This window comes from Leptosomus discolor, chromosome 3, assembly GCF_034619465.1.
Source record: "Leptosomus discolor isolate bLepDis1 chromosome 3, bLepDis1.hap2, whole genome shotgun sequence".
In the NCBI taxonomy this organism is placed as follows: Eukaryota; Metazoa; Chordata; class Aves; order Leptosomiformes; family Leptosomidae; genus Leptosomus; species Leptosomus discolor.
Genome location: NC_141393.1, coordinates 80,563,302 through 80,589,769, shown reverse-complemented (window position 1 = coordinate 80,589,769; position 26,468 = coordinate 80,563,302). Strand labels below are relative to the sequence as shown.

Here is a 26,468-nt window from a genome sequence, read left to right as displayed (position 1 = left end):
GTTGGCACAATGTCTAGCAGGCCACGGATAGCCCAAATACACCACATTCCACCTGCCATCAAGTTTTTCAATAATGTAACTTGACAAATTTTTACTTGAGTAGCTTTCCCCCCGCTTTTTCTTTAAACACAAAATGACCACCCAAAGTCACTCTTTATTCTGGCTCAAAATTTCCCCTCAATTTCATTTAAATAGTACACCAAAAATCCAATAATACAGGAAAAACTTGGGGAGCAAAGAAAACACATGCAGACATATTCTGGAGTAAAGTGAGCAGCTGACCTAATTTTGGCTTTTAGAAGCATTTATCTTCACTATTTCCAAATATACCAATTATTCCTCAAAAATCTCTCCCATGGTGACATTTTTGTTTAAAATAATAAAAAATCCGTGTTAGTTTTCAAGCTCCTTGGAAAAGATATACATTATGCTATAAATCCCATATAGACCTGATTATCTTAAGCTAAATAATAAGCTTATATAAAATGTCAACACAGATCCACAGGCATCTGCCTATGTTTTATAAACAGGGTCAAATGACATCTTGCAGAACAAGACAAGAGCTTTCTAAAGTCCCCACGCTAGGATCTTTAAAATGTTCTTTAAAATACTCATTACCAAATACTCAGTTCCCTGCTGTGTGACAAGGTCAGCTACAAAATCACTTTAACCCTCAAGACAGGCAAATAATTACAAAAATGAAAAAGCAAGGCCTACCAAAACTGGCAGCTGCATTTTCTGTTTAAAATAGAAGTGTCATGAGAGCAGAGACACAAACTGCATTTAAGTTATCATGGCAATAGGCCTTACCCATGCGAGTTAATCCCCATAGTCATCATTTTCAAGCCACCTGAGCACCACCAGCATTGGCTGACTGTAGCCACGACGGCTCATGTAGTTCAGCAAAACCATTAATATTCCTAAAGTCATCAGCCAGCAAGGACCTGGCTCAGTGTATTCAAAAGCATGCAAAAAAAAACCCCAAACATAAGAAATCCTCTTAAAGGATGCCCCTCGCATAGTTTTAGTAGTGAAAAATCAGGGAATTTAGTCTCTGCACACGCTGCACAATTACAATCTCCTTCCTTTACATCTACTCTCAATTTGCACTCGAGATTCAATAAACTCAGTCTATTAGACTGGACCTGCCTGCGAGGTGAAGAATCAGAAGACAGACAATCAAGTAAATAAAACTCCCTCTGCAGAAACTGCAACGCTGCTTCACGCCCAGGAGATGGGAGCCCTTACGCCAGGGAATGGTCCGGGCAGACGAGTGGGGATGTGCAGCAGTTTGGCCACACACTGGGGTGAAGCCCCCAGCCGAGGCAGCAGCTGGGCACCGTGACTTGGTGCCTGGTTGTTCTGGGAAGCTGGCTAGGAAGCCCCAGATGGCTGGTTGGCAGGTGGCAAATGCTGTGCCTGGCATCTAGGGCACGGCCCTGCGCTTCACGTCCAGGGGGTGCCGTGCCATCCGCGTGGGACCATGCGGATGGACTCGAATGAGCAAGTCTCTCATGGGATGGCAGGTTTGACAGACATATACATACATAGCTAGTTCTACAGGCAGAGGAATGAAAAACCACTGAAACCTAATGCTGCAGGTTTACGAGACAGGATGAATCATCCAACATCTCACCGCAGCCAAAACCCGGGTGTCTCATTCCCTCCACCTCTCTTCTTCTTCCCATCAACACTTCCCAGCTACCTTATGCCTATTTTGATGCTCAAACCTGCCTTCCCCAGGAGCTGATTCAACTCACTAACGCGACAGGAAACTAACCCAGCGATAAAGAGACTGAGCAGGTTTCCATTGGTCTTTGGGGCACTGAATGGCAGGGAGGAAGGCTTGAGGAGCACCTAGCCTGGCTCCCACCAAGGGCAGTGGGGTAACCTACACCCTTGTCCCCACTGAATGTGAAAAGACCTTCCTAGAAAGAGATATATTGTTGCTTTTAGAAAATTTGCTGACTGGGCAAATCCATTTTCCTTCTAGTCCATGATCAGCACTACAGCGACACAAATACCACTTCCAAAAGCCCCTCATGCATTTTCACCTTAAGTAATTTTTTCCACAGTGGAGAACACAAATAATCACAGCTTAGCTCTGATTACCAAAAAGACTTCATGCAATACCGCTCTAAGTTCCATGTGCCTGTGTAAATAGATGTATAGATACACACGCATATTCTCTAAAGCTATTTGACTTGTATGTTGACAAAAAATTCAGTGGAAATGAGAACCATCAATCACACTTAAGTCACATAAAGGTATTTGTTCCACTTTTGAAGAGCACACAGGACGCTGTTGGTTTTGAACATAAAAGCTTTTCCTGAAGCAATTTTGTTTACTTTCCTCAGCATTAGTAAAGTCACCATTTACAAGGACAGGTCATTGCAGTCATGATACAAGGTCTCTTAAAATTGCTTCCCTAACCAGTGCTCCCGTAAGCCCACTATTAGTGCCTCAGATGGAAGGCAAGACTGGGGCTATCTCCTTTTGAAGTGGTGCATTTCAGCACACCCCTCTCCTCCTCATCTTCACTTTCTGTGTTAAGCTCCTGGAAACTGCATTTACAGCTACGCTGTGAAGATCATTTTAGTTGTAGCAGTATTAGACCTGATGTGGGAGAAGTCTGAAGTTTGAATGGTTTTAACAATTTATTAAACACTCTAGCCTCGATTCACTTACATATTTGGGACGCCACGGCACAGTCCTTCAGATGCCATAAAGTTACTTACTCTTGTTGAATTAACCTAATGCTTTTTACCCAGACCGAATCATTTTCTCAAGCAGACTGCAGGAGCTGTCAAATGCTTTCAGCAGATCAGCTCTCAGTCCAAGTTAGACTTACCTCTAGCTTTCAAGTGAGGGGGAAAGCAGGGGGGAAATGCTATTAAAAAGAAAGCTGGAAGTAAGGATCAGGAAGTTTTACTTACCATTCTGATTAAACAAACCCTGAGTAAACCCCATTTGGTTTACGGATTCTTATAACTATCCCAAGTTACTGTTATAGCATCTTTTTATGGGACAAAATGTATGTTTACAAGGTGGTACAGATTTGAAAACTATTGCACAACTCTTATTTTGCAGACAGTTTCTCTATGCATCCACCTTGCAAGACCACCATAGTATCTGAAGGCCTAAAATAACTATCACACCACACACAGCTTCACCTACATAACTAATGAAACACAGTGGTTTGCTAAAACACCACAGTATGCCCAGGGAGACACTTACAATGATACAGGAAGGGTCAATATTAAAAGTTAAATCTTCTGACTGTAGCAGAAGAGGTTACTTGTACACAAATGCCCTGCAGCAAAGGAGCCTGGGATAAATTCTTGTTGGATCAGTGTGAACTGCTGTCTTGCCCTGCACTCACTGAACTTTTTCCAATACAAAGAGGAGTGACCATTTGTCAGCTAGTAACACAAAACAAAATGCCAAAAACACCCAACCAACCAAAAAAGAAAATCATGATCTGCAATGTCCAACCCTTTCCTTCAAAAGCAGAAGGATTTTCATTCCAAATCAGGGTTCCCATGGGGAAACCCTGGGTGACTATACAGCAATGCAGCACCAGCATCCAGCATGTCCACACACTGTGGCCATTTGTCCAGGACTTCCAAACACCTGGAAGCAACTCCACACCAGTAACAGTAGACTTAACCAAGCTCCTAGATCCCAGAAAGTCCTGAATAAACAGCCAAACTCCTGTTATTCTGTCCAGAAGAAGCTTCCAGCAGAAAAAAGAAGACATGGTGAAAAAGGGCAGAGCAGACTACTTTGTGATAGTCTTAGGCAGCCTGCTGCAGGCAGGTAACATCTAACCCAAGAGGCCAGCTACAATTACAGAGACTGAATCTTAAATACAGATGAAGGATTAAATCAAAGTAGGATTAAAACATTTGTTTCTGGGAATGGCACCTATTTCAGTGTCTGCATCCATTCCACCCAACTAGCTGCTGAGGTCATGCCAAAATGACCATCTGCTGCCAGTTACCTGTATTAAAGACACCAGCCTCTCCAGTACAGACAGATGATCAGTCATACCCACCACACACGGAGCTGGGAAACAGAAAGTCTGAATCATCAGCACAGAAACTGAACGGCAAAATTCAAACCCCTTTGAATTATTGTGCGGGATGATTCGATACACAGTTTGTTGCCTCAAAGGAGGAGAAAGCTTTCTATAGGAGGAAAAGCACCACTGATTCAGACCAGCTCTGAAACCATCTAATCATAAACAGCTGTATCTATGGTCTTTAACCAGAAAAAGGCTTTAAAAAAGAAAATTTTTTAAAAATCATCTTCTCATCAGTAACACCCAGAGGTACGTTTGCCGGGCACAGTATCTGTCCAGATCAAGTGCGTGTTTTTTCTCATCTTCTGCTGCTGCTTCTATGAATATTCAATATCTGTCAATATTCAGGCCATTAAATAAATAGATCTGCTCTTCAAGCTGACTGCTTTTGGATTATAGCTACAAAAAGCTGAAAACGTCTCTGTTTTTTCCTCCCAAAACTGGAAGAAATTGAACTTTGTCCTCTTAATAAAGCTGACTCAACAGGATGAGTGGAATACAAGTGCAGAGGTCAAGTGGTCTAAGAAATCCCTGTTTTGAACCTCCACGCAAAAAGGCTGACCAGAAGCAACAGAAACAATACCTAAACATTAACAAGCTCAGTGCTTACACCACACCCTGAAAACAGGCTCTGTTTAAAGTGTGATGTTACACATCAAACTCAGCTGTTAAGCTAATACTGAAATGTGAAAAACAACCAACCAACCCTCCACTAGTCCACGGGCCATTCCACCACAGCTCAGTGTTGCCATCATCGCAGTGAAGTTATCTCAAAGCAAGATGACCTAAACCACAAATGTCAGGTCCATCTATAAGCCTAGACAAATATTTTTCAGAGTATTTTCAAAGAGTCGAGGATCTGAGACTTTTGAAATGCTTGGACTCAGCAAACAGATGCAGGTTTCATAAATACCTAACTATCATCTAAAGGGCAACTTAGCACTTAAGATAAATGGTTTGCACTAACGTGACTCCATGGCTGTATTTTCCCCTTTTATAACCTGTTAACATTACTACCACTAATTTATAGGGCAAAAGAAATTTAGCAGTTGAAAAAGTGAGCTTGTCCTTAGGCAAATAACTTGGTGGCTTTTAAATAAGACTTCAAATTAACTCTATTTCCCTAACACAGCAAGTTCTCTTTCAATGTCTTACTTGAAAAACACCACTTAAAAAAACCAAAACAGGAAGGTGTGAAAAACATTTAAAAAAAAAAAAAAGGCAAATTGTTAAACACACTTAGTGGAAGAGAAGCTGATGGTGGGAGTATGTAACGATACAACACGTGGCCAGAGTGCCACTACAGCGTATGTCCGATGCCCTCCTGGCCTTCCATCCCCCTAAACATACTAGCCTAGCCATGAAACACAATGCCAGCCATCAAAGGCAAATGACAGAGACTCACAACCTCTACTGAAATAAAAAAATCTCAGACTTATTTAAGGGAAGTTGGGAGCTGGAAGATTATTTTGTACCAGTCGCCAGGAGAAGCAGGGCACGAAGGCACATACTCCCTCCTCTTCCAGGCATTGCACCCTACCAGCTCCTTTCCACATGGGCCAGGGGACACAGAGGACTTCCCCAGCCGAAGCCAGCCAAAGGCCTTTACAAGTGAGAGGGAAGCCCTTATGTCTCTTCCTTCCTGCTCTCCTCCATGTATCAGTGATACCCATGAACTGTAGGATACAGATTTGGTAACAGAAATTATGCTTTATTTCCTCCAATTCTTTTCTTCACAGTCTTTGCCTTCTACTCTTCCTTCTCACAGCTTCTCACTTTTCAGTCAAACCCCGTATCTACTTTATTATGCCTCTACAATAAAAGTTAAATGACCACAAATTGATTGGTTGATATCACCATCTTCTACACCTTGCTGCATGTTCAAGAACACCTTTGCCAGTCTTTGTTTCATAGCTCTTTCCATGATAATCTTTTTGAGGGAGCCATCACTTGGGCCTCAGCAAAAGGATATCCATTCTGCTTGACTTACAAGCACCCAAGCTCTGCTATTACCTATCTGCCTAAACACTGCGTGTCACTAGGTCATCACAACAGAAGTCCATGCTGCAGGAAGATAACAAGCGTGACGTGTTTTAGCACACAAGTGTTATCTTGTTTGACCAGATACTACCACGTGTCCAATCACAGTGTAACCCAGCCCCATGAACCTTATATGAAGCCAATTACAGGAGGAAAAAAAAAAAAAAAAAGTTAGATGCACCAAAAAAACGTTTTTATAAAAACCAGAAATGCTACTCTTGCAAGACAAAGAGCTTTACCACCAAAAAGCTACCTAGTTCTTTAGGTGACAAATATATCTATGTTTTCAACAGATGTTGCTTTAATCAAATACTACCTATGCTTGTGGTTTGCTTTTCAATACAAAGTGATTTTCTTGGTAGGCATCCTGTAGCCATGCTGTAGCCTTTAACTCAGGAAACTCTTGTCTTTTAAGCATTATCCTTTCACCCTAAATTTGTTTCAGGCCCCTCCTTATGCCTAGCCACACTAGCATTCGGAGAGAAACCTATAAGCAGTATTACAACATTAAAGATAATTCTTTTTTCTTATGTCAGGAATTATTTGCAAGTTAAACTGCATTATACACTTACCTGTTTTTTAATTAAAAGCTACTTTAGGGATTGTGTGAGAATTTCAATACTTCTTTCCCCGTTCTAAACTGTGAGATCCTGTGAGAGTTCCGTTTTTCCTTTTAAATAAGAAGCCTTGGGTTTCGGTAGCCTGCTCTGTTAAAATAAAGTCTAAAGGGCATTATCCACACAAAGAGCTGAAGGTCACTACCCAACTGTGCACATTATCTCATTATATGGCCTAATTCTGTAATGTGTTTTCTTCCGGGATGTGATAATTAGCTTTGTGTTCTTTGTTTTTAACAAAAACTTGGAGATACCGGAATCTTTTAAGGAAACGGTGAATCATTTTGGAAGACTGCGTGCAGAAAGAGTCAAAGTTACAACCCTTCCTAGATCTTGTAATTTCATGGCCTCTGCTTCCCAAAGGAATCTGTTCTTGGATCCCTGCTTTTAGGAAAACAGCTCCAAAAGAATACGAGTACCAATAAACCGGAATTTTCTGGTGAGGAACATCTCAATGTACACATTCAGAAAATGAAAATTCATTCTAGGAAGCCACAAAATCCACAGAGAGACCATGTGTTTTCCTTTCCATAGAGGATTCAAATCATGGTAATATACTTGCAGCTTAATCAAGTTAGGGCCAGCAAGTATGTATACTGTAACACAGCCAAGTCCTGAAATCATTACCTTAAATCCAGCATACATGCTGAACACTTTAGCAGCACATACCGCCTTCAGCTCCCATTGAAATCTGTAGGTTCTTGTGGGGATGCTGGGTTTTTATTATCTCACAGGGTCAAGCTCTTAGTCCTTAATCAGGCAAGAATCCAGATGAGGTCCATGGGAGATTTGCCAGAGAAAGGACTAAATGGAGAGTGAGAAAGGATGACTCTAAACAACTTGGGAGCAGATCTTTATACAGAACAGAGAGCATGCATATTGTACTCCTGATTCATAGGGAGTCATTTAGCTCACGCAGATGGCAGCCACATGCAAAAAGATTTGGCCGTATATATCCTATACTTGCGCCTCTTCTTCATTGAAGAGAGAAAGGCTCATCACTGGACAGGCACGATTTTGATTATTTAAAATGTAAATTTTGACAGAATGAGTCCAGTAATGAGATTTTCAAAACTGTTAAAGTAACCATAAAAGAATATAAATTCCATTGTAAAATAAAACACTTGCTAACTAGTACCCTTGAGGGTCTTCTCTGCCCTCCAGACCCCCACCAGAAATTAAACAAACCCCAACACCAAAACAAAATCATTCTCAACGAACAAGTGAAACTGCTCACTTCAGAAATATCTCGCAAAAGGCTATCTGTAATATCAGCCAGAGCTCTTCAATGAATTACTAACTAACGACTCTCTTTCCATTTCCTTTGAGGTAAAGTTCTGTTTAAGGAGTTTCTTACTAAAATGCTACCACTCACTCATCTTCTTTCTATCTAGGAAACAACTCATGCCCTGCTCATTGCATCCTTCTTCCCTTCCAAAATACAAAAAGAATTTCTCCTCCTTGACTTCCTACCACTCACTTCTTCCCTTATTAAGCACATCCCATTTGTTTTATCCTCCTGGATTTCTCCCCATGTAGTCCTGACAAGGGCATTTGAAGAAATGCAGAGATGTGGTTCTACAAGAGTTAATCGAGTCCAAATTTTGTTAATGTACTGACCAGCTGCTTGTTAGCTATAACCAAAAAGAGCATGCACACTGGCAGTTAACTGTTAAACACATTTTCAAAACTATTAATAAGTTGAAAACAATTCAAGCCCAGGACACGAGTACAGCATATACTCCCAGGCGAGCATCAGATATAAAAGGAGAATTGAGATGGCCTCCATATGAAATCACAATAGCTCTTCTCCTCAAATTATCTTTTATTGACTTTTGCACACACACACACCCCTTTTTTTTTTTAAAGGGAAGTTGGGGAAAGGAGTTTTAACTCAGGAAATAAGTCATTTGTGCCCAATGCTAACGCAGCCTTTACAAGGCACGTATCTCAGTATCACTGCTGCCTGGAAAAAAGTCTCAGGGAACCTCAGAGCCAATTCAGGTTTCAAAAAATACAAAATTTTCACACACACGTGAATTACTTCCCTTGCAGAGACCCCACAGGTGCTGAAATCCATCTCCCTGTATGGCAAGGGTTCAACTCCCATTTAAGGGCTTGCCTGAAGAAGGCAAGAGCCCCTTGACACTACAGACAGCAGGGACTCACACAGGGCAATCATCTGCCAGCGATGGAGCACAATTCATTTGTCTTTTCCAGCACACAAAAACTAGAGATGCTCCTTCCTGAACAATCAAACAAACAAGACTTCAGGAAAAAAAACAATGCAGGTAGATTCTGTAAAAACTAAACACAAAATATTAACTAAATGTAAAAGCCTGAGGATGTTCACGAAGATCACAGAAGTTTTCTTGCCACATGACTTAACTGGAAGCAGATACTCAGTAAGCAAGCAGGGTGGCTTTCCCCTTCCAACAAAAAGACAAACCACGGCCCAGCCCTACGTACGGGGTGAGCAGTGAGAAACCTTACAGTGAGACTTTCAAAGTGACTTGGCAACACTTAGAAGAGCATCACTTTGTTTTCAAGTACAGTCAGTAAAGGGTTGTGTTATTTAGAAAACAGTCACAACATCCTGGAACTTACTAGATGTAAAGTAACTTTGCACTGGAGTCAGCAGTCTGTGGGGCCTCATACACGCTTTGCAAGCTTTGAAACAGTCCTCCAGAAAGGGCATTAAGTAAAATCAGTAATATCTCTTCCTGCTAAACACTAGAGGTACATGTAAAAGCTCTCACTGAGTCAGTATTTGGTGGTGGCAGTTCCTACAGTAAAATCTGTTTTGCTGGAATTTGTAACAGTCTGAAGGTTGCCAGTGCTACGCATCTCACATGCCTAGAGATATATATTTTTAATTATTACTATTATTTTTGTAGAAGAAAATAACATTCAAACTACCCATTCCAATGTATCCATACTTAGGGGGTAACATCAAGTTTTGACTTGGGGGAAAAAAACAAGAGCTAGGGACATTTCCAGGCAACAAAAGTTGGATATTAAACAAATGGCATTTTAATACAAACAAAAACAGAGCAGACAAAGAACCTAATACAGGGCCCAGTTAAGCCACTGTATGGTTTTTTTTTCAAATTGTTTGGTAGATAAGCTCAGATGTTTCAGGGTTTCGCTTGCTAACACTATAGCATAATGCACCAAATGTGAAGGGTTCCAAGAGTCCAGCCAAGGATTGCTGCCTCCCATTTATTTAACGATTTTAATAGGAAAAGCATGCAAGCTTCAACACTGCACTACGCAAGGGTGCATTTCCTTTCCATAAGGTATGGTATATCACTGTTGGAAACTCTGCTAAGTAGGCAAACCCTTCTTATGGGTACAGTTACATCAGTTACATGAACAAAAAAGCATCTCTGTCAGCTTTTCGTGTACTTTTGGGTAAGGAGGTGTAGCTAGGCCAGTAAATCAAACTATTTTGTTGCCATATGCTCCAAATCTGATGGGATATGTTTTACTTGGTGGTTGCTGTCTAACTGTGCCACCAGCTGAACCACATACCAAGCTACTCAAAATACTTGAACAATACTTGGATACTCTACTTCTGCAAGAAGAAATTCAGTTTTGATCTAGTACAAACATGAGCTGCTGCAAAAAAAGGGAGGCTCTGCTACCCCTGCCACCCACCTTCAAGGGTCCCCGTGTTCGCTCTAGCAATCATGAAGGCGCAGGGAAAAACAACTGCTCTTCTAGGACTTCAAGAGCTCTCATGTAAGCACACAGGAGCCTGGCTGGAACTTGCTCTTCCTGTCAGTGGACCAGTGGTTAAAGTTCCATTCCCTTCAATGAAGTTAACACCCACTATTTTACTGACATCTCAAGAGATCCGTGATAATTTACTGGCTGTACAATGCAGTGTCAGTCTTAACGTTATACTGCAAGGGAAATTACTTAGTCAAGCGTAAGCCTGACTATCCCTGCTTTAAAAAAGCCACCCCTACTGATGGACTGAAGAGTGGTACCAGCATTTCCTAATGGGATACAAACAACTGAACAGAGACGCACACCCCCTCCCCGAAGTCAACGCAGACCTGGCTCATCATAGGAGAGAAACGAGGCAGATCAGTTCAGCAGACCCACCGCTTTCAGCCCTACTGCCACAAGCTTGGCTGGAGAAGAACAAAGTTCTTGTTGAGCACAAATGTCCTTTTCTCTGGATAACAAGGCTACAGTAACAAATCAACTATATTCAGAAATGAAGTATGGAAGCGTACTCTCATTCACCAATTCTTTAACTGCCCTTAATCTAACAGTTTAGTTAACCACCTAGGACAGTCAACTGCAGTTTTCAGTCACCATAAATGCAAAGACAGACGCCACACATAACCCACAACACATTGTTAAGCCATTGGATGATAAAAAATAAAGGTTTATATTAAAAACTTCCAATGTAACTGGCACTGTTGTATTTAAATGTTCTTTGAGATTATCCAGGAGATTACAAGGATGGTTGTTTAAAAAGTCTGTGCCAGCTGCTCTGTGTGTACATTAGGAGCATTACAAAGGCATCAAATAGTCATTAGTGATGAGATCACCCTAACTAAGAAAACATACCAATACACAACTTGGATACAGACAGTTACAGTGAGGTATTAGACACAGGAGGAAGAACACTCCCCCCAGAGAACGAGCAGAGCTGAGAGCATCACATTCATTTTAAGCTAGAAAAGGGTAGATTTAGGTCGGACATTAGGAAAAAGTTCTTTAATATGAGGGTGGTGGATCCCTGGAACAGGTTTCCCAGAGAGGTAGTGGAAGCCCCATCCCGGAGACATTCAAGGTCAGGCTTGATGGGGTTCTGAGCAACCTGACCTAGTTAGAGATGTCCCTGCTTATTGTAGGGGGGTTGGACTAGACGGCCTTTAGAGGTCCCTTCCAACCCAATACACACTATGATTCTATGATTGCAGGGTCCCACTGCAAGTCAGTAACAGCATGAGTCCCTTCATTGGCCCTACAGCCCTCACACAGCAGGTTCCCACTAAATCTCTCTCTAGCTGTGCCAGTCATGGCCCAATTAACAAAATAGTGTGGAGGACCTAACAAGAAGTGGATGGGAAGACAAAGCAAACAAACCCATGTATCACAAGCGGAGGAGGAATATCAAAAGACTTCAGACCAGGACAACTGTGTTGTTACCACTTCAGGACATGAACCCTAGGATTAATTCCATTAAGGAAGAAGGAGCTGTGTGACACTGCTCCAACATTTCTGCCATAAAATTGACTTAGAGATGTAACGTTATACGACCGTATCAGGATCAGACACCTACGGACTGGTTTAGAATGGGATTAAAAGGCAGAAGCTGTCGTGACTCTGTGCACAAAGTTATGGTCTAAACATGAACCCTTTCCAGTTGCAGGGGCTTGTAACCCACAAAGTGGCAAACTGAATCCCCAGAGCAGCATTCCAGCAAGGGACCCCACCAGGGACACCAGCATACAGGCTGGCACCGAGGAGCACTAGCGAAAAATGATATCCCTTCTACTGGAACAGACTATTGCCCCTTTCAAAAATTTAATGAAGCCAACTGGAACAAGAAGACAACACAGGTATCAGAACTGAATCAACTTAATTAGTTCAGTCAACTAGAACAAACAATGTTTATTGCTCCAATTAAATTAATCCAGTCCACTAGGCCAAAAAGCATTGATTCATTGCTCAGAAATCCTCCTTAATAAATCCTGATTTCACTCTACTTTTTCTTTGAGCGATCTTGTCAAATCATAGACAGATATTTGAATGCTTGACCTATAGAATCACGTTAAATGCATTATTACTTCTCTGGAGGAAGAGGGAAGCTACATTCTAGGACTCCTTGAGGAACCAAAAATAGAAAAAAAAAAGGTTCTTTGCTATCAAGCTTTAGTTAAAACATCTTGGACACTTTTTTTGCTGAACACTCGCGTAGTGCCTGTGTGACGTTGAAACAAGCAGAAGAATTAGCTAGTTAGCTTTTCTCCTCATACAGGAAGATTTTAACAACACCATTAAGCAGCTCAATACTCAGAACTGTTTCACTAGAATTCTTTTCTCCTGAATCATATCAATAAAGTTGAAGTTCAGTCTGGTATTCATAAGAGCTGACTTACAGGCTTCTTGCTGAAAATGTACTTTTGAGATCCAGTAAATGTAAAGAGACCTAGAATTCAGAACTTGAGTTTTAAAATCCCTTTGTTCAAAATCAACCACCACAGAGTCCCTTAAGCATTGTTTTACTTTGAGCATGAAATTGCTTAAAAAACCCCTAGCTTTGCTAATTTCAAAAAATAAAAGAGAATAAAGATTTCAAGATATTTCACAAGCAACAGAACAGGATCTTTTTGAGGATTACTTTTATTTTATTTTTCTGCTACTGGCATGAAGTATTCTTTATTCTGAGCACTTTAGTTACATGAGTATTTTTTCTTTTGTTATAGGAACTATAATTATAAGTAAGTTAGCTGGCCTTTTAACAAGAGACACTGGAGAAGCATTTGCCTAGGTGTTTCAGTTTAGACGATTGTAATATTTTTAAAACTCTCAAAAAGTCCTTCTTGTGATGCATATTTTAGTTCTCTTACTTCCATCTCTGATGATACATGTTATCACAGAGATCACACATTAGCACTGGGAGAATGAAAGTGAATACAGAGAACAATATGGCCACAAGCACTATTTCAGCAAGAAAAACAACTACTATTGGCCTAACTCCAAAAAGCAACTGAGGCAAGTAATATCCAAGGTAATCTCTGAACAGTTTTCTTGCCAATTTTCTCAAATACCCATTACTTTTTCAGCTTGAAGGTGAAAATATCCCGTAGAACAATTAATTACTGCTTTGAATTCATTAGTGCTATAAAAAGAAATTTTGCCAGACTGGTCTAACATTTCAAAGCAGAAAATACAGAAAACTGGCAACTTTTACAAATGACATAGTTTAACAAATCATCTCCAAAGACAAAGTCTGCCCTAATGCAAGAAACTTATTAAACTTCTAACACGTTGCTCAAACTATGCATGGGATGTAATGTAGTACTTACTACCTGCTGTTGTAAGTTTTCTTCTAACGATGCAAGAAAAGAGTCACATTTCACCTGCAAATCCTTTTGCCTACAGCAGAGTAAGAGTTCTCATATTTCTTACTCCCTTGCTTCGAGTATGACTGATTCTATTTCCTGTACAAATAGTGATTTCTTTTTTTTAAAATATAAGTGTTGGCATGGCAGGAGAAGAAAGAGAAGAGAGAAGGAGCTCCATCAGTTACGACACTCCTCAGGATATCGTAACTAATTTACGACTTGCCAAAACTTCAACCAGCCTGTTCCTTATCCGAGATCACAAAGAACTTCTGCAGTTCAGCATCCACTCGTGTAAACACAAGCAAGGCAGGCAAAAAGTCTGACAGACCTTTAAATAAAACCTTTGCCATTTTCATGCCTCCAAAAAAGGGCAGGAGGGAGTTTTAGAAGACTTAATGAGATAACAGCAGTTAGCACCAATGTGATCCAAGTACTTTAAAGCTATTATGTTGGCCCATCAAACAGTCCTGCATGGAAGACCACCAGGCAGAACGCATCTGTTTTACATGTCAAGAGACCAAGATCAAGAGATGAAATAACTTGTGGCCAGATCACAGAGAAAGTCACTCATCTTTCACTCAAAAGCTGAGGCTCATAGGTTAGTCCTATGCATTTAATACAGCTATGGCCATCATGCCACAAAGGCTCCACAAGAAGAACTGATCCAGCCGGCAGCCCAGCCATCGCTGCGCTCTTCTCCAGGAGTCTCTGCTCATGGCCGAGGACAGGCTGGGAAGAATCGCTTTGACAGCCTGTAACTCACTCCCCCTTCTCCCGAGGGTCCTTCAGACAAACGTGCAAACTGAACTACGATAAGCTACTTCAGCAATAACTACATTTTCAAGTAACCTTTTCACCTTTACTCACTTCCATACCATGGCTAAAGCCTAAAGAACCGCCATGACATTGTGATGCTAACTGGCCATTTACCCCCACTGATTTTTACACATTAATGAAAGGTACACAGCCTTGTGAAGGAAAAAAATGTCAGCTTGACTTCATAGCTTGAATGGAAACAGCTTGAGGAGAATCTCCAGTAGGACACATGTTTTACTGCTCCATTTAAATGTAAATTAATAATATAAAGGAAAGTTTTATTCATTCCAAACCAAATTGTATCAACCATCCTTTCCAGACAGAAGGCAAATTCGGTGATCTAGAAAGTGAAGAAAAAGAAAAGAGGACAAAAAAGTGAAGATAACCACAAAACCAATTCTTCACTCATGCTTGGCTCCAAGTGTTAAGTAAATTCATTAAAAATTTAAAAACAACACAACGACGTCAAAAAAACAACACGAAAGCATCAAACACGTTCCAGAGGAATGTAAACTTTTTGCTGAAGAGGTAAAACAGCAACAAACCGTACAAATGTTTCCGTGGCCTAATCCTGAATTCCTTTATTTGTCACTTCTGTTCACTGCTTCCAATAATGACAGTAATGACATTTTCAGTTTAGTTCTTTCCATCCCTGACAGGTAAAATCCCTTTTTTATTAACTGCCTATTAGTAAGTCTCACAGTGTAGTAGCTGCCAAATAAGGGAAAACAGCTCCATCTTTTCTAAAGTACACTTAAAAACATGAAGAAAAGCATACTACGCTTGAAGCAGCTGCACTTTATGGAATGATTAAAAACCTCTGCTTTTGTCACCTGGGGTCAAAATTTATCCTTGGTGAGATTCCATTGACTTAAAACAAGTTTACACCAAAGAGGAATCCAACTCAATGCCTTCAGGTTATGAAACATGGCACAGAGTCTTTGTGCTAAATATATTTTTTTTCACTCCAAAATCATCTCTCCTATGACTTACAGCCTGAGGGACTTGGTTTCTTTTATTTTCATTAGCTACAGAGGATGAAATTATTTCCCTTCTTCGAAAAGGAAGATATCTGGTCCCTATATTCTCTCTATGCAAAAACATAAACAGTAGTAAAACAACAGCGTTGATTCATGCAAATATATTTCAGTGGAAAAAGCTTACAAAAGAAAAAGACTAGCAGAAACTCAATACATTTTTCATGTGAAAGTAACAACTGTTTTTCTAATAGCAGATGTTCCATTTCTTGTTGAGACACCCTAAGATAACATTTGGGAATGCTGGGCTTAGGGTGCTACAGCCCTTGGTGCCTAATTCTTCCTGTGGCAACCGATAAAACTGTGCTGTTTGAGGGCTGCATATGCCCTGCTTAGTCCAGATGACAGAATTCATAATATTTTGCAGCAAAAGAAACAAGCAAGCGGAAAATAAAGTTATCATTCTGTAGAGGCAAAGTAAGCAGGCTCAACATATCAACAGCTGAGGTCATTTTGATGGGAGAATAATTTTAAAACAGACAAAAAAATTAATGGGCAAATACATATTAGTTCGAAGACAAAGTTTTTAGGTATGTCCCAGAGTACCTACCACTTTACTCTGTAGACTCTTGAGTTCAGAAAACTTCTGTACCTCTTCTTGACATTAGTCAAGACAAAAATACCATCTTTAGTTAACCAAAGATGCCCTTTTCACTTTTTTATTAAAAAGAGATCAAGGATTTGTGTTATTTTTAAGATAAATGACAAATGGAGAAGCTAAGAAAGAGTTAATAAAGGCCTAGAGTAAAGAAAGGATATTAAAAGATCTACAAGCAAAATCCCAAATCCCAATTCCCTTCAGAAAACAAAAGAATTATTTTTAGTGCAGTATTTATAAAATAATTATGTGGTGCTTAGAACTTGTTAAAGACAAGTTGCTCTTTAAAAAAAACTTCAATAAATTTCCTTAGAAAGACAAGGATTAAGGCCATTCACCATTCCATGCCATAAAGTTTTCCGCAAAACTACTTTTCATCAGTGGAGTGCTTCCCTCCAGAGACACTCAGTAATGCTGCCATTTGCCTGCATCTACACAATTCAAGTACTGCATCATGGAACTGATATTTCTTAGAATTCCTTTGGCACCATCCAGAGTCAGCTTTAATCAAAGAACCAGGCCTTCATGTTTACTGATAAATGCTCTGGTTCAGCAAAGCACTTAGACACACGCTCAGTTGTTTTGCTGAATCAGGACCCACAGACCCACATCCTACTGCTCCACGTGGGTGCAGAACTCTGCCGAAATTCAACCGGTTTTAGCTTCAGAGCCTTGCTGATACAGGAAAAATGCAGTCTGCTGAGTTCGAGCCATTCCAAATCTGTGATACAATTACCTCTTCTAAAATACATAACCTTTCTCTGTATCCTGACACTCAAAAGTTCTTCAGAATTTTTGTGTGGTTTTGGAAGATAAAAACACTACTTATGCATAAACCACACAGAAACGGCACAGGATCTGACTCAATTGAGCTGGTTGAGAGACAGACATAAGACCAGATGAAAAACCTGATTTACACAGGAATAGATCACCAAACGTCAGTGCTGAAGATATGCTAATTCAGTCTAATTTCCCATTTTGATCAGCCTTTGTTTTAAATTGCTCACTTAAAAATATCTTTTATTACTTGAAAGGTATTACTTCGTTTTGTGTGAAATTAAGACTAATTATCTTAAATATTAACCAGCCCTCCGCTCCTCTAACTCTTCTCTGAGCTTGCAAGTCCTTAAATGCTTTGAGCACTCATTAATCTCATCCTCTAAAAGACTGGCTATCCAGACCATAAAGCGATAGGACTGGGTGGTTGTTCAAGGAAGGCAGAAGTTGGCTGATTATGAGAAAGAACTGAAGGAAAAGAGAGAGATGGAGGCTGAAATCTCTATCCCTTCAAAAGTTGCAACCAGTCTGTGCTTTACTTCAGTCCTAATAATTCAAGAGCCAAGATCTGTCCCTTGGTTCTCATCCTCTAACCACAATTTAAACAAAGGGAAAAAAATCCCACACCTCTGGCAACTCATGTTTTGAGGAAAAACAAAACTTACAATTTAATTACATCTGGGAAATACCCACCAAACTCTGTTTAAAACGGAAGGAAATGTGTGTGACTCCCAGCATTTTTTTTTTTTTTTTTTTTTTTAAAATCACATCCTTCACCTTCCAGCGGGAGGACTTTCTATTATACTTTGACAGATCCTATATTGCTTTTGGAAACAGTGTTCAAGGTCAGGAGAAGTTCCTCTTTAAAAAAAAAGGAAAAAAAAAGATGCCATGAGAGGGCCTGTTTCTTCCTGTTGTTACGGTTAGTAACATGGCACCCATCACCACCATATCTGCGGGGCACAGATCCAAAGATACGTAGGCTTACAAGCAAACAGCCTTATTGTAAATGAAGCACACATGCTCTGAACAATGTCAGATTACTTATAAGAACAAGTATGTAGAAAGGAAGAAGAAAAAAAGCTAGGACAGCAACACAGTAGAGAACCAGGGAATAAAGTGCTGTTGAAAGAAAACCATAGTGACAGACCTAACGTGTGCAGTAAGCTCGGTATTACCAAAAATGGGTAAATTCTTCAATATATCCAGTTTTCACAGTCTCTCCATCAGCCCAACCACAGCCATGAAACTGTCACAAGGAGAGAGGAGTCTACAAGTCAAGCACAGGCAACACCAAATGCCAGGGGGGGGTTGAAGGAAAGAGAACACAGCTGCCTTGGCAAATTCTGGTTGGTATCAGATGCCACGGCTGCGCTGCTTTGTTGGCAGCAGGAAAGATTTGCACCACCAGAGGATCTACCCCAGCAGGCTGGAATCGAGACCCTTGGCCAGTGCAGATCCACAGCCTATATCACCCTTCTATCTTCTTTCCAGGTGAACAGGAAAGAAACAAGAAAACAAGAATTTCAAGTAAAAAAAAAAAAAAAAATCCCATTTCTTCATGGAAGAACCTATCTCCTTGAAGGTTTGGCCCTCAGGGTCTAGGGCAGGTAGGCGTTTCAGCTGTCCTCCAAGACATTTTATCAAGACACACATCATGCACCCAACAGCACAAATTTGCCAGCAACTAAAATAAATATATTTCAGCCTTTGATTTAAGCCACATTAGGACAGAATATTTTTACTCCCAAGACTACAAAGCCAGACTTGCTTATGAGGTTATCCAAGGCTGTCGCGTGTGCAGTTCTGAGTGTTTGTGTGGAGTTCCTACTGCAGGTTGCCAGACCTTAGTTTAAGCCCACTTCAAAACCATAATTCCTTCAGGCAGGCAGGTAGTTTGCCAGCAGTTCTCCTCTCCATCCTGCCTCGGACTTTCCATGGGGAAGAAAAATCTCACAGTAATCAAGGTTTTCTTTGTAGACTACTTCTACAAAATTGAAGCTGTATAAATATGAGGCTTACAAGACATCTGTGTACAAGCTAGAAGTAAATCAGATTCAGATAAGCATTTAGCTACATACATCCGGGCAGAAAGAGCAGGTAGAGAAACAAGACAAATATTCTTTGAATATTTATACAGACCATTTTCAACACAAAGTTAGTAAGGTGTATTCTTTAAGTTAATAGGATGAACAACATGCAGTTTTGTGGCTCAGGTGTGAATATGCATCTCTGTGCATCATGTCATCTTACTTAGGCTTTTTTTTAAATATATTTAACACATTAGTACCCTAAAAAGCAAGAATGGAAAGAAAAACAAGACACAGATTCTGTCTAGAAGATCACCTATATCTGAAAAGATAAGGATGCTGAAGATATTGGCAAGTCAGCAACAAAACCTAGCCCAGTAATAGCAGTGTCAGCGTAGGACTGGCAAACAAAAGAAAGGTGTGCTCTCCTGCAGCAGCCTCACTACTTCAGAAACAAAGAGTGAGCTGCAAAAAGGCTCCATATATAAAAACAACACCCTAGGGAGGTGGCATGCTGCCCCCTGCCTCCCCCTGGCTTCACCACAGGCATGCAGGGATTTTATTTATACTTCTCGGTTTTATTTATACTAGTATGTTATGGTTCAAGCCTGAAAAAGTGTGGGTTCTGTACACTGGCAAGTAAGAGCCAAGCCTGCGGTGCCCTGGCCATCACGCCAACAATAGCTCATGGGCATCTGCCACAGCTTTTTCTGCACACAACCAGAACACATTGCTGGCTCCCACCCTTATCTCACCTACAGCCACAAACTCCCTGCATTTAAATTGTAATTGTTAGCAGGACTCAATGACCACTAACAGAAAAATGTTGCAAAAGCTCTATCTAAATAACTTCAGAGAGCTGTTAGTCCTCAGTTGTAATTATATCTGCCCAAGATCTCTCTCTCTCTGTCCTTCACCAGAGTCCGTGAGTTCTTTATCGCTCTTATCTTTCTGTACTCATGATGCTCTGTAAAGCACATTAACTAGTTGTTCTCATTGAGGGTTTATTGCAATAAACAAAAAGCATGGAAGAAACCAAAACCCACAGGACTGGCACAGCTAGAAACCACAATGATAGTGCTTCCTCATCTCCCCCTTAACAAACTGTGACCCTTCAGCTATCTGCTTCCTATGCAGATAGTGAGAAGAATCAGTCTCCAAGAAAGAAATAACTTTGAAGCTATCCCTGCTCTGAGCAGGTGGCTGGACTAGACTTCCAGAGGCCCCTTCCAGCCAAAATCATTCTGTAACTCTACTTATGAATAAGCATCTGATCAAACCCAAGGCCACAGTGCTTTTTAAAAGTTTGTTTCAAGAACAGCTGCCAGAGGAAAACACAGAATTGGGGAGTAAAACCAAAAAAACCACAATAAACTTCAGGACAGATATGCTAAGGTTTCTGAACACTGAATAACTTTTTAATAGCAGAACAACATTTGATAACACTTTTAAATTAGTGTTTTTTAACTAAAGCTGGCATTAAGAGGTAGGCTGACTTCTTAGGCAAGCAATCTCCTCAGCAGTGAAATGGAATTGTGGTTGCAATTAATTAAAACAGAGTTCATATTTTCTACACTGGCACTTCAGTAGATTTTCACGCATCTATAATGATTCGGATTTGCTCCAAGTAATCGCTCGCCTCGGCCAAGACCAGCATTCATATCCCCAGCTCCAGCCGCAGACACACTCAGACACACCCTGTATTGCTGAAAGTTCATCTGTAATGAAGCTATTGCAAAATCTCAGTATCACGTACCATTAAAAAAATCGAAGTTACTAATGCTGGATGGATGCCTTCAGGAGGTCAACCCCAGAGAAAGTCCCACAAGGCTTGAGGGCTTGAAACAACATAATTTTCCATGCTGACGATGAAACGAAGCCAAATTGTAACACATTTAATTGCTCAGCCCTGTCTCTTCCAAAGCTGGTCATCTTTTCCACAGTGAGGACATCTCGGATTTAAGCAGGCCATCTGTCCACTGTCCACTTTTCCTACTACCTCATTTTGACTGACTGTATATCCACTTGGCCTCTTCTCCAACGACCCATGCTGTATGCAAGCTGGACACATAAGAGGCTTCCCCTTGCAACTACAGGAAGAACTCGGACAAACAAACATGCTAAGAAGAATCACTTCAGCACTTGAAGAAACTACAGGATAGGCTAGGTACTTGAACTCTACAGAGCTTTCCTTTCCCTGTCACAAGTATTGCAACACACGGTTTTAAAAATCCCTATCTAGGACAAAACATGGGACAGGAACAATCCTCATACACGGCAATGCATCTTCCTAATCTGTAAGACCTCCAGTAACACTGACAACTGTTATTAGAAGGTCTTTGCCATCACCACTGACAGTTAACTTTCAAACAGATCAGACCACCGTCAGCAACAACCAAGGTGAGGCTTATCCCAATAGGGCAGGAAGGACGGACAGACTCGGTGACCTGTTACGAACCTTTCTGGGATTTTTTAAAGAAATTTCTTTTTATGAACTAGAATAACTGGAACTTAATTCCAGATGACAGACCTTGAAGGCAGCACTGAGCTGAGCTGGTACACCCTTTCAGCCCAGCTCTGAGCCTAGCTCAGCTCCGCCAGCACAACCCTGCACCCAGGGTAACAAATCCAGCCTCTTGACAGAGCTAATAGTTCGGCCTCAGCACCACGCTGGCAGAGCTACCCTGCTTCCACTCACAAAGGCTTCCATAGCAACTTTCCCCTTCATAATATATGTGCACCATGCAATTCCTTTTTTTAAAATAAATAAATTACCAGAATAATTTACATTATTACTGCGGTTCTTTAATGATTTTAAGGGTGAACATTGGGGCAAGAAAACGGTTTTAAAGGAACAGTATTGATTCTCACATCACCACACCGGCAGTTATGATCACAACAGTTTTATATAAAACCTAGACGTAAATACAAACTTTACCTGACCTACATTTTATGAGCATGGAAAAGTATTTTTGATCAATAATTCTGAATATGTACAATAAGTTATACTGAATGCATGATTTACATAATGCCACCTACCTGCAGCGGCAAAGCACAAGATCATCAAAGCAAACACTGAAGTCACACAACTTGAAGACATTTTTGCAAACGCTGTATCTTCTCAACTCAAATCCCTTTGTAGCTCTTCATGTAGCTTCACCTCCTTTGAAAATCTGTGGTATGTTTTGAAATCAAATCTTCCAGACTTTTAATTGCCTACAGAAAGAAGTAAAAATACTTTAATACAAATACAACTTACAGAAATGTTACTAGGTATTTAAAACAGTCTCTCTTGTAACAAGAGAAGCAATTCTTCCTTAAAGGACCACTAGAGGAGTGCATTTTATATTGCCAGATACCCGAGGCAGTGATAGCTTAGCACTCTTCCCCCCTGTATTTCAGCGCCTCTTCACAGCTGTTGCTCTTTCATATTATACATTGTGCAAGTTGTGATCTGCTTGGAAGTGAAATCCCAGATTTCCAAGTAATACTGAAGTCCTGCTGAAGCCTGCCAACGGTACTCATAGCCTCAGACATGTTTATTTTAAAGTGTTCAGACTTTCTCTGGGACATATAAACATTTGTTTGTTTATTTATCTGCTGCTACCTTTATTATACCACGGAGAAATGTTTCACATGTGCTCTAGCTGGTTTACGGGTAACATGATAAATTTAAACTCATCATTTGTCCATATCACCAATTCTGAAAACTTTTCAAGGCCACTTGACACTAAATGTAAATACGAAGCTGTTCAGAGTCTTTATTTTAAATAGATTCCAAGACATGATCTACCAGGTCAGTAAAACAAATGTGCTGTGCAAATAAATGACGACAGAGCTGACGCCTGCAGGCATTAAAAACATCCAAAATTCTGACCCCAGAATGCACACTGCAGATTTTTGAGGGGAAACACTTACTAGATGCACAATATTCTCTTTCACTTTTTTTTAAAAAAAAAAAAAAAAAAAAAATCTATTCTCAGTTATCTAGATGTCTAGAATGAGACTATAGACCAAGTAGCTCAGGAAGCACAATGTTGGTATCGTATTCAATCAAATAAAAATCTTATCTACTTTACTTCACTACCAGCCAGATGACAGATGGTGCCTCAGCAACCACTAACACTCACCACCAAGCAACGCGAGCAATTACAAACAACCACCACCGGGCTAAGTGATAGCAAAACACTGAGTCAGGACCAAAATCCAAACCGTGACAACACGAATACCATTTAAAATACCCCTAGACCAGCACTTCAAGATACCTGCTGACAGCACTCCTACGGCTACGAGGAAAACACCAGAAACTCCTCCAGGGGGTTATTTGGCAGAGAAGGCACTGCTCTGTGCAGAGGGAGCTGCAGCTGCCTCCAAGAAAGGACTGCCAGTGCCCAAAGCCAGAGCTACAGCCTTTGAACAGATCCTTCACTCAAAAGAAAAAAAAGAAAAGAAAAAAGAAAAAAAGAAAGAAAACCAAACTGCATTTTATTTGTCTTCCATGCATCATCATTTTTAAAACTGCCCTGAACTTAGAAACAGACAGTAATTAATCCAAGAGAAAAAAACGTTTCAAGAAGTAAACCAATACCTTCTTACATATCATTCATGTAACAACATCAGTTCTGTATAATTTTGCTTATTCCATCTTAACACACACCATTGTTACTGAGGTTGAATGTTTCATCACTTACAGGTTCTCTGGCACAAACTATTCCTTCCAGTGCTTACTAGGATCAATAAATTTAAAAAAAAAAACGTTAGGTGAGACTACAAGACTGCCACAGAATACACTGCAATGAATTTCTATCATAAATAACAAGACAAACAAAAGAGCCTCATAAAGCAGCAACAGCCTACCCTAAAACCCCCAACAAGCATGATTTACCTAAAGATTTCTTCCACGACATTTTGTAGAAGATGGGTTCATCTTCAAGAAAAAAAAGTTCTGGAGAAGGATGAACACACACATACACACAAAACCAATGCTAGAGACAGCTCAAAACAGGAAAACCTCAGAAAGTGATGGCTTCCTTGGGCAGTTTACAAGGCTTATAAAAACTGATCATCCTGAACCTACTGGAAGCATTCAGTGAGTTCTTAGATACCTCTCATCTTCCCCTAGAGTGTAAGGTTATACAGCTAAACACTCAAATCCATGAGGGATACTGGACTTTGTGGTAAATTAAGGCCAACCTTTATTAAACAGAAATAATAAACTGTCGACAAGAGTGTTGGACAATCCTTTAACACAGAACTTTCTGAACAGGTTCAGAAATTGAACAGGTTTCATGCCAAAATGGCGAGCCATAAGGAATTGATGAGAGAACATCATTTGGGAAGTCAAACATAAGCTGGAATCATTTCTTGCTACTCCTCTAGATGAAAAGAAACCTAAATCTACTCAGTGAGAGTATCTGGTTGCTAACTCAATTTTTAAATGCTGCCATAAAGAAAAATGATCAAATTCAGTACATCGTGAGGTTTCTAGCCAGTGTTAGCTATAATAGACCATCATAATGTCCTGCAAGAAGTCACATGTGCGAACAGGCAACAAATAAGCATTCTGAAAGTTGAGTTACTGATGTATAGCCATTTCATCAACAACAATGAACAAAAGAGAAACCAGAAAAAGAGCAACTAGAGCACATACGCTCATTAAGATACTAAATAGGAAAACACAAGACATTGCTTAGATGACTCCTCCATCAGCACAAACCTCTCATTCTTCAGTAGCATTTTTATACGGCACACAGTTGTGCAGAAATAGGAAGCACAGGGAATGAACTGGAGATGAAGCGATGCTTCCGAGAGCAGCCAAGAAACTCATTCTGTGCCGACCATCTAACTATGTTAAAAGGCCAAATTTCAATTCAACTTTGATTCGGGAAAGATGATTTAAAAGGGAGAGAGAATACATACACTCTTCCTTCTGTACATGAAAACAAAAGAGTGATTTGACTCCTACCACAATCCACTGACCATCAACATATACAAGGTGTAACTCAGAGCAGGCAGTACGTGACTGAAAAGCCCTAGGCTTCTACTCTGACAGCTCACGATGGGTGAATAATGGAGACTTAAATGAAAATTAGGAAAAGCTTTCTAAAGAAGTGGCTCACTTGCTTGAAGATACGCATTCACAAACTTAAGGAGGAGGGCAAATTTCAAACCTTGAAAGACAATGTGAAGATGCAACAACCTGACAGCGAGTTTCATGAATTTAGGACGGATGATACCCAAACTGCCAGCTACACAGCAGCAATTCAAGTCAAAAAGCACAGCGAAAATGCTACTAATAATTCATTTAAGAATAAACTTACTAAGCAGGCAATTTGTCAGTGTTTTGGAAAACGTGATCACCCTCATCTGTGACAGAAGTCAGCTATGAAGCTGCTAATATGTGACCATCTGACAGTACCAAAGAGAAACAAATAAGAAAACAAGTGAGAGAAATTCAGCTGTGGTGCAAAACATGCCAGATTTTGCTTCAGTGTGAAACCTGCTGTCACTAGAAGAATATGTGAAACCTGCCAAGCAGAAAAAGTTGAGGCAGTCCGCAGAACAGGGAGGACATTTCCTTTGAAATAAGAGAAGAAAGCTGTGCAAAGGATCGGGAACCTAAACTATTTATCCAAGAAGTAAACACAACTGCCTGTCAATTTGAGATTCAAAAGAAATTTCCGAGAGAATAATCTTTTCCTTTGGGGTATATCTGAGTAGCTATTTTTGTAACTGAGGTCACAAAAGGGCATATTAAAAGTATAACCAAAAAATCCCGAAGAGGAAGAGAAAAACGACATGAGAGCTTTGGGTTTACTAAACATGCTGTTTTCATGCCAATGCTTTATACTACTACAAGCTGCAAGAAAGGCAGGCAAGAGAGGGCATCTGCAGCCAGAGCCACCAAAGACTCTGACCGAGAGGCAGAGTCTGCCGGCATCATTTTCACTGGAGTTTGCTGTCGTAAAGGCCACTAGTCCTGATAAAAGTGAGGGTCTAAAAGTCACAAAAGAGCCTGTTTCATTGAGAAGTATCATTTTGCAGATGCAATCAGGAATGAGTGCTACTGGGAACATCAGGACGAAGTTTACCACTACTAGATTTTATCAGGTTTGCGAGAAGACTGGGGGAGTGGAAAGGGGAAACACGTTTTGAAGTACGTGAGGACAAGAAAAGGAGGAAGTATGAGGTTTTAATTTGGTTTAATGTAGGAGCCCATAATGTCCACGAGAATTTTAATGCATAAAGCTTGGCCAGAAACCAGTGAAAAATACGACGCTTTTGGAGGATGCTGGGACACGCTGACTGGCCTGTGAGCATGGCCAGCCACAGGAGGACAGATCTCACTGCTACTCTAAGCCAGAGGACAACAAAA

The 26,468-nt window shown here is 40.4% G+C and overlaps 1 protein-coding gene across 1 annotated transcript in view; it reads right to left on the bottom strand.

Moving 5' to 3' along the window:
- TGFBR3 (transforming growth factor beta receptor 3) overlaps nucleotides 1–22,193 on the bottom strand; it is a 104,985-nt gene extending 82,792 nt beyond the window's left edge. The window contains exon 1 of the mRNA XM_086463175.1: nucleotides 22,133–22,193. Within this exon, the coding sequence (XP_086319301.1) occupies nucleotides 22,133–22,193 (61 nt within the window). The remainder of the gene's footprint in view (nucleotides 1–22,132) is intronic.
- Nucleotides 22,194–26,468: the final 4,275 nt, after the last annotated feature.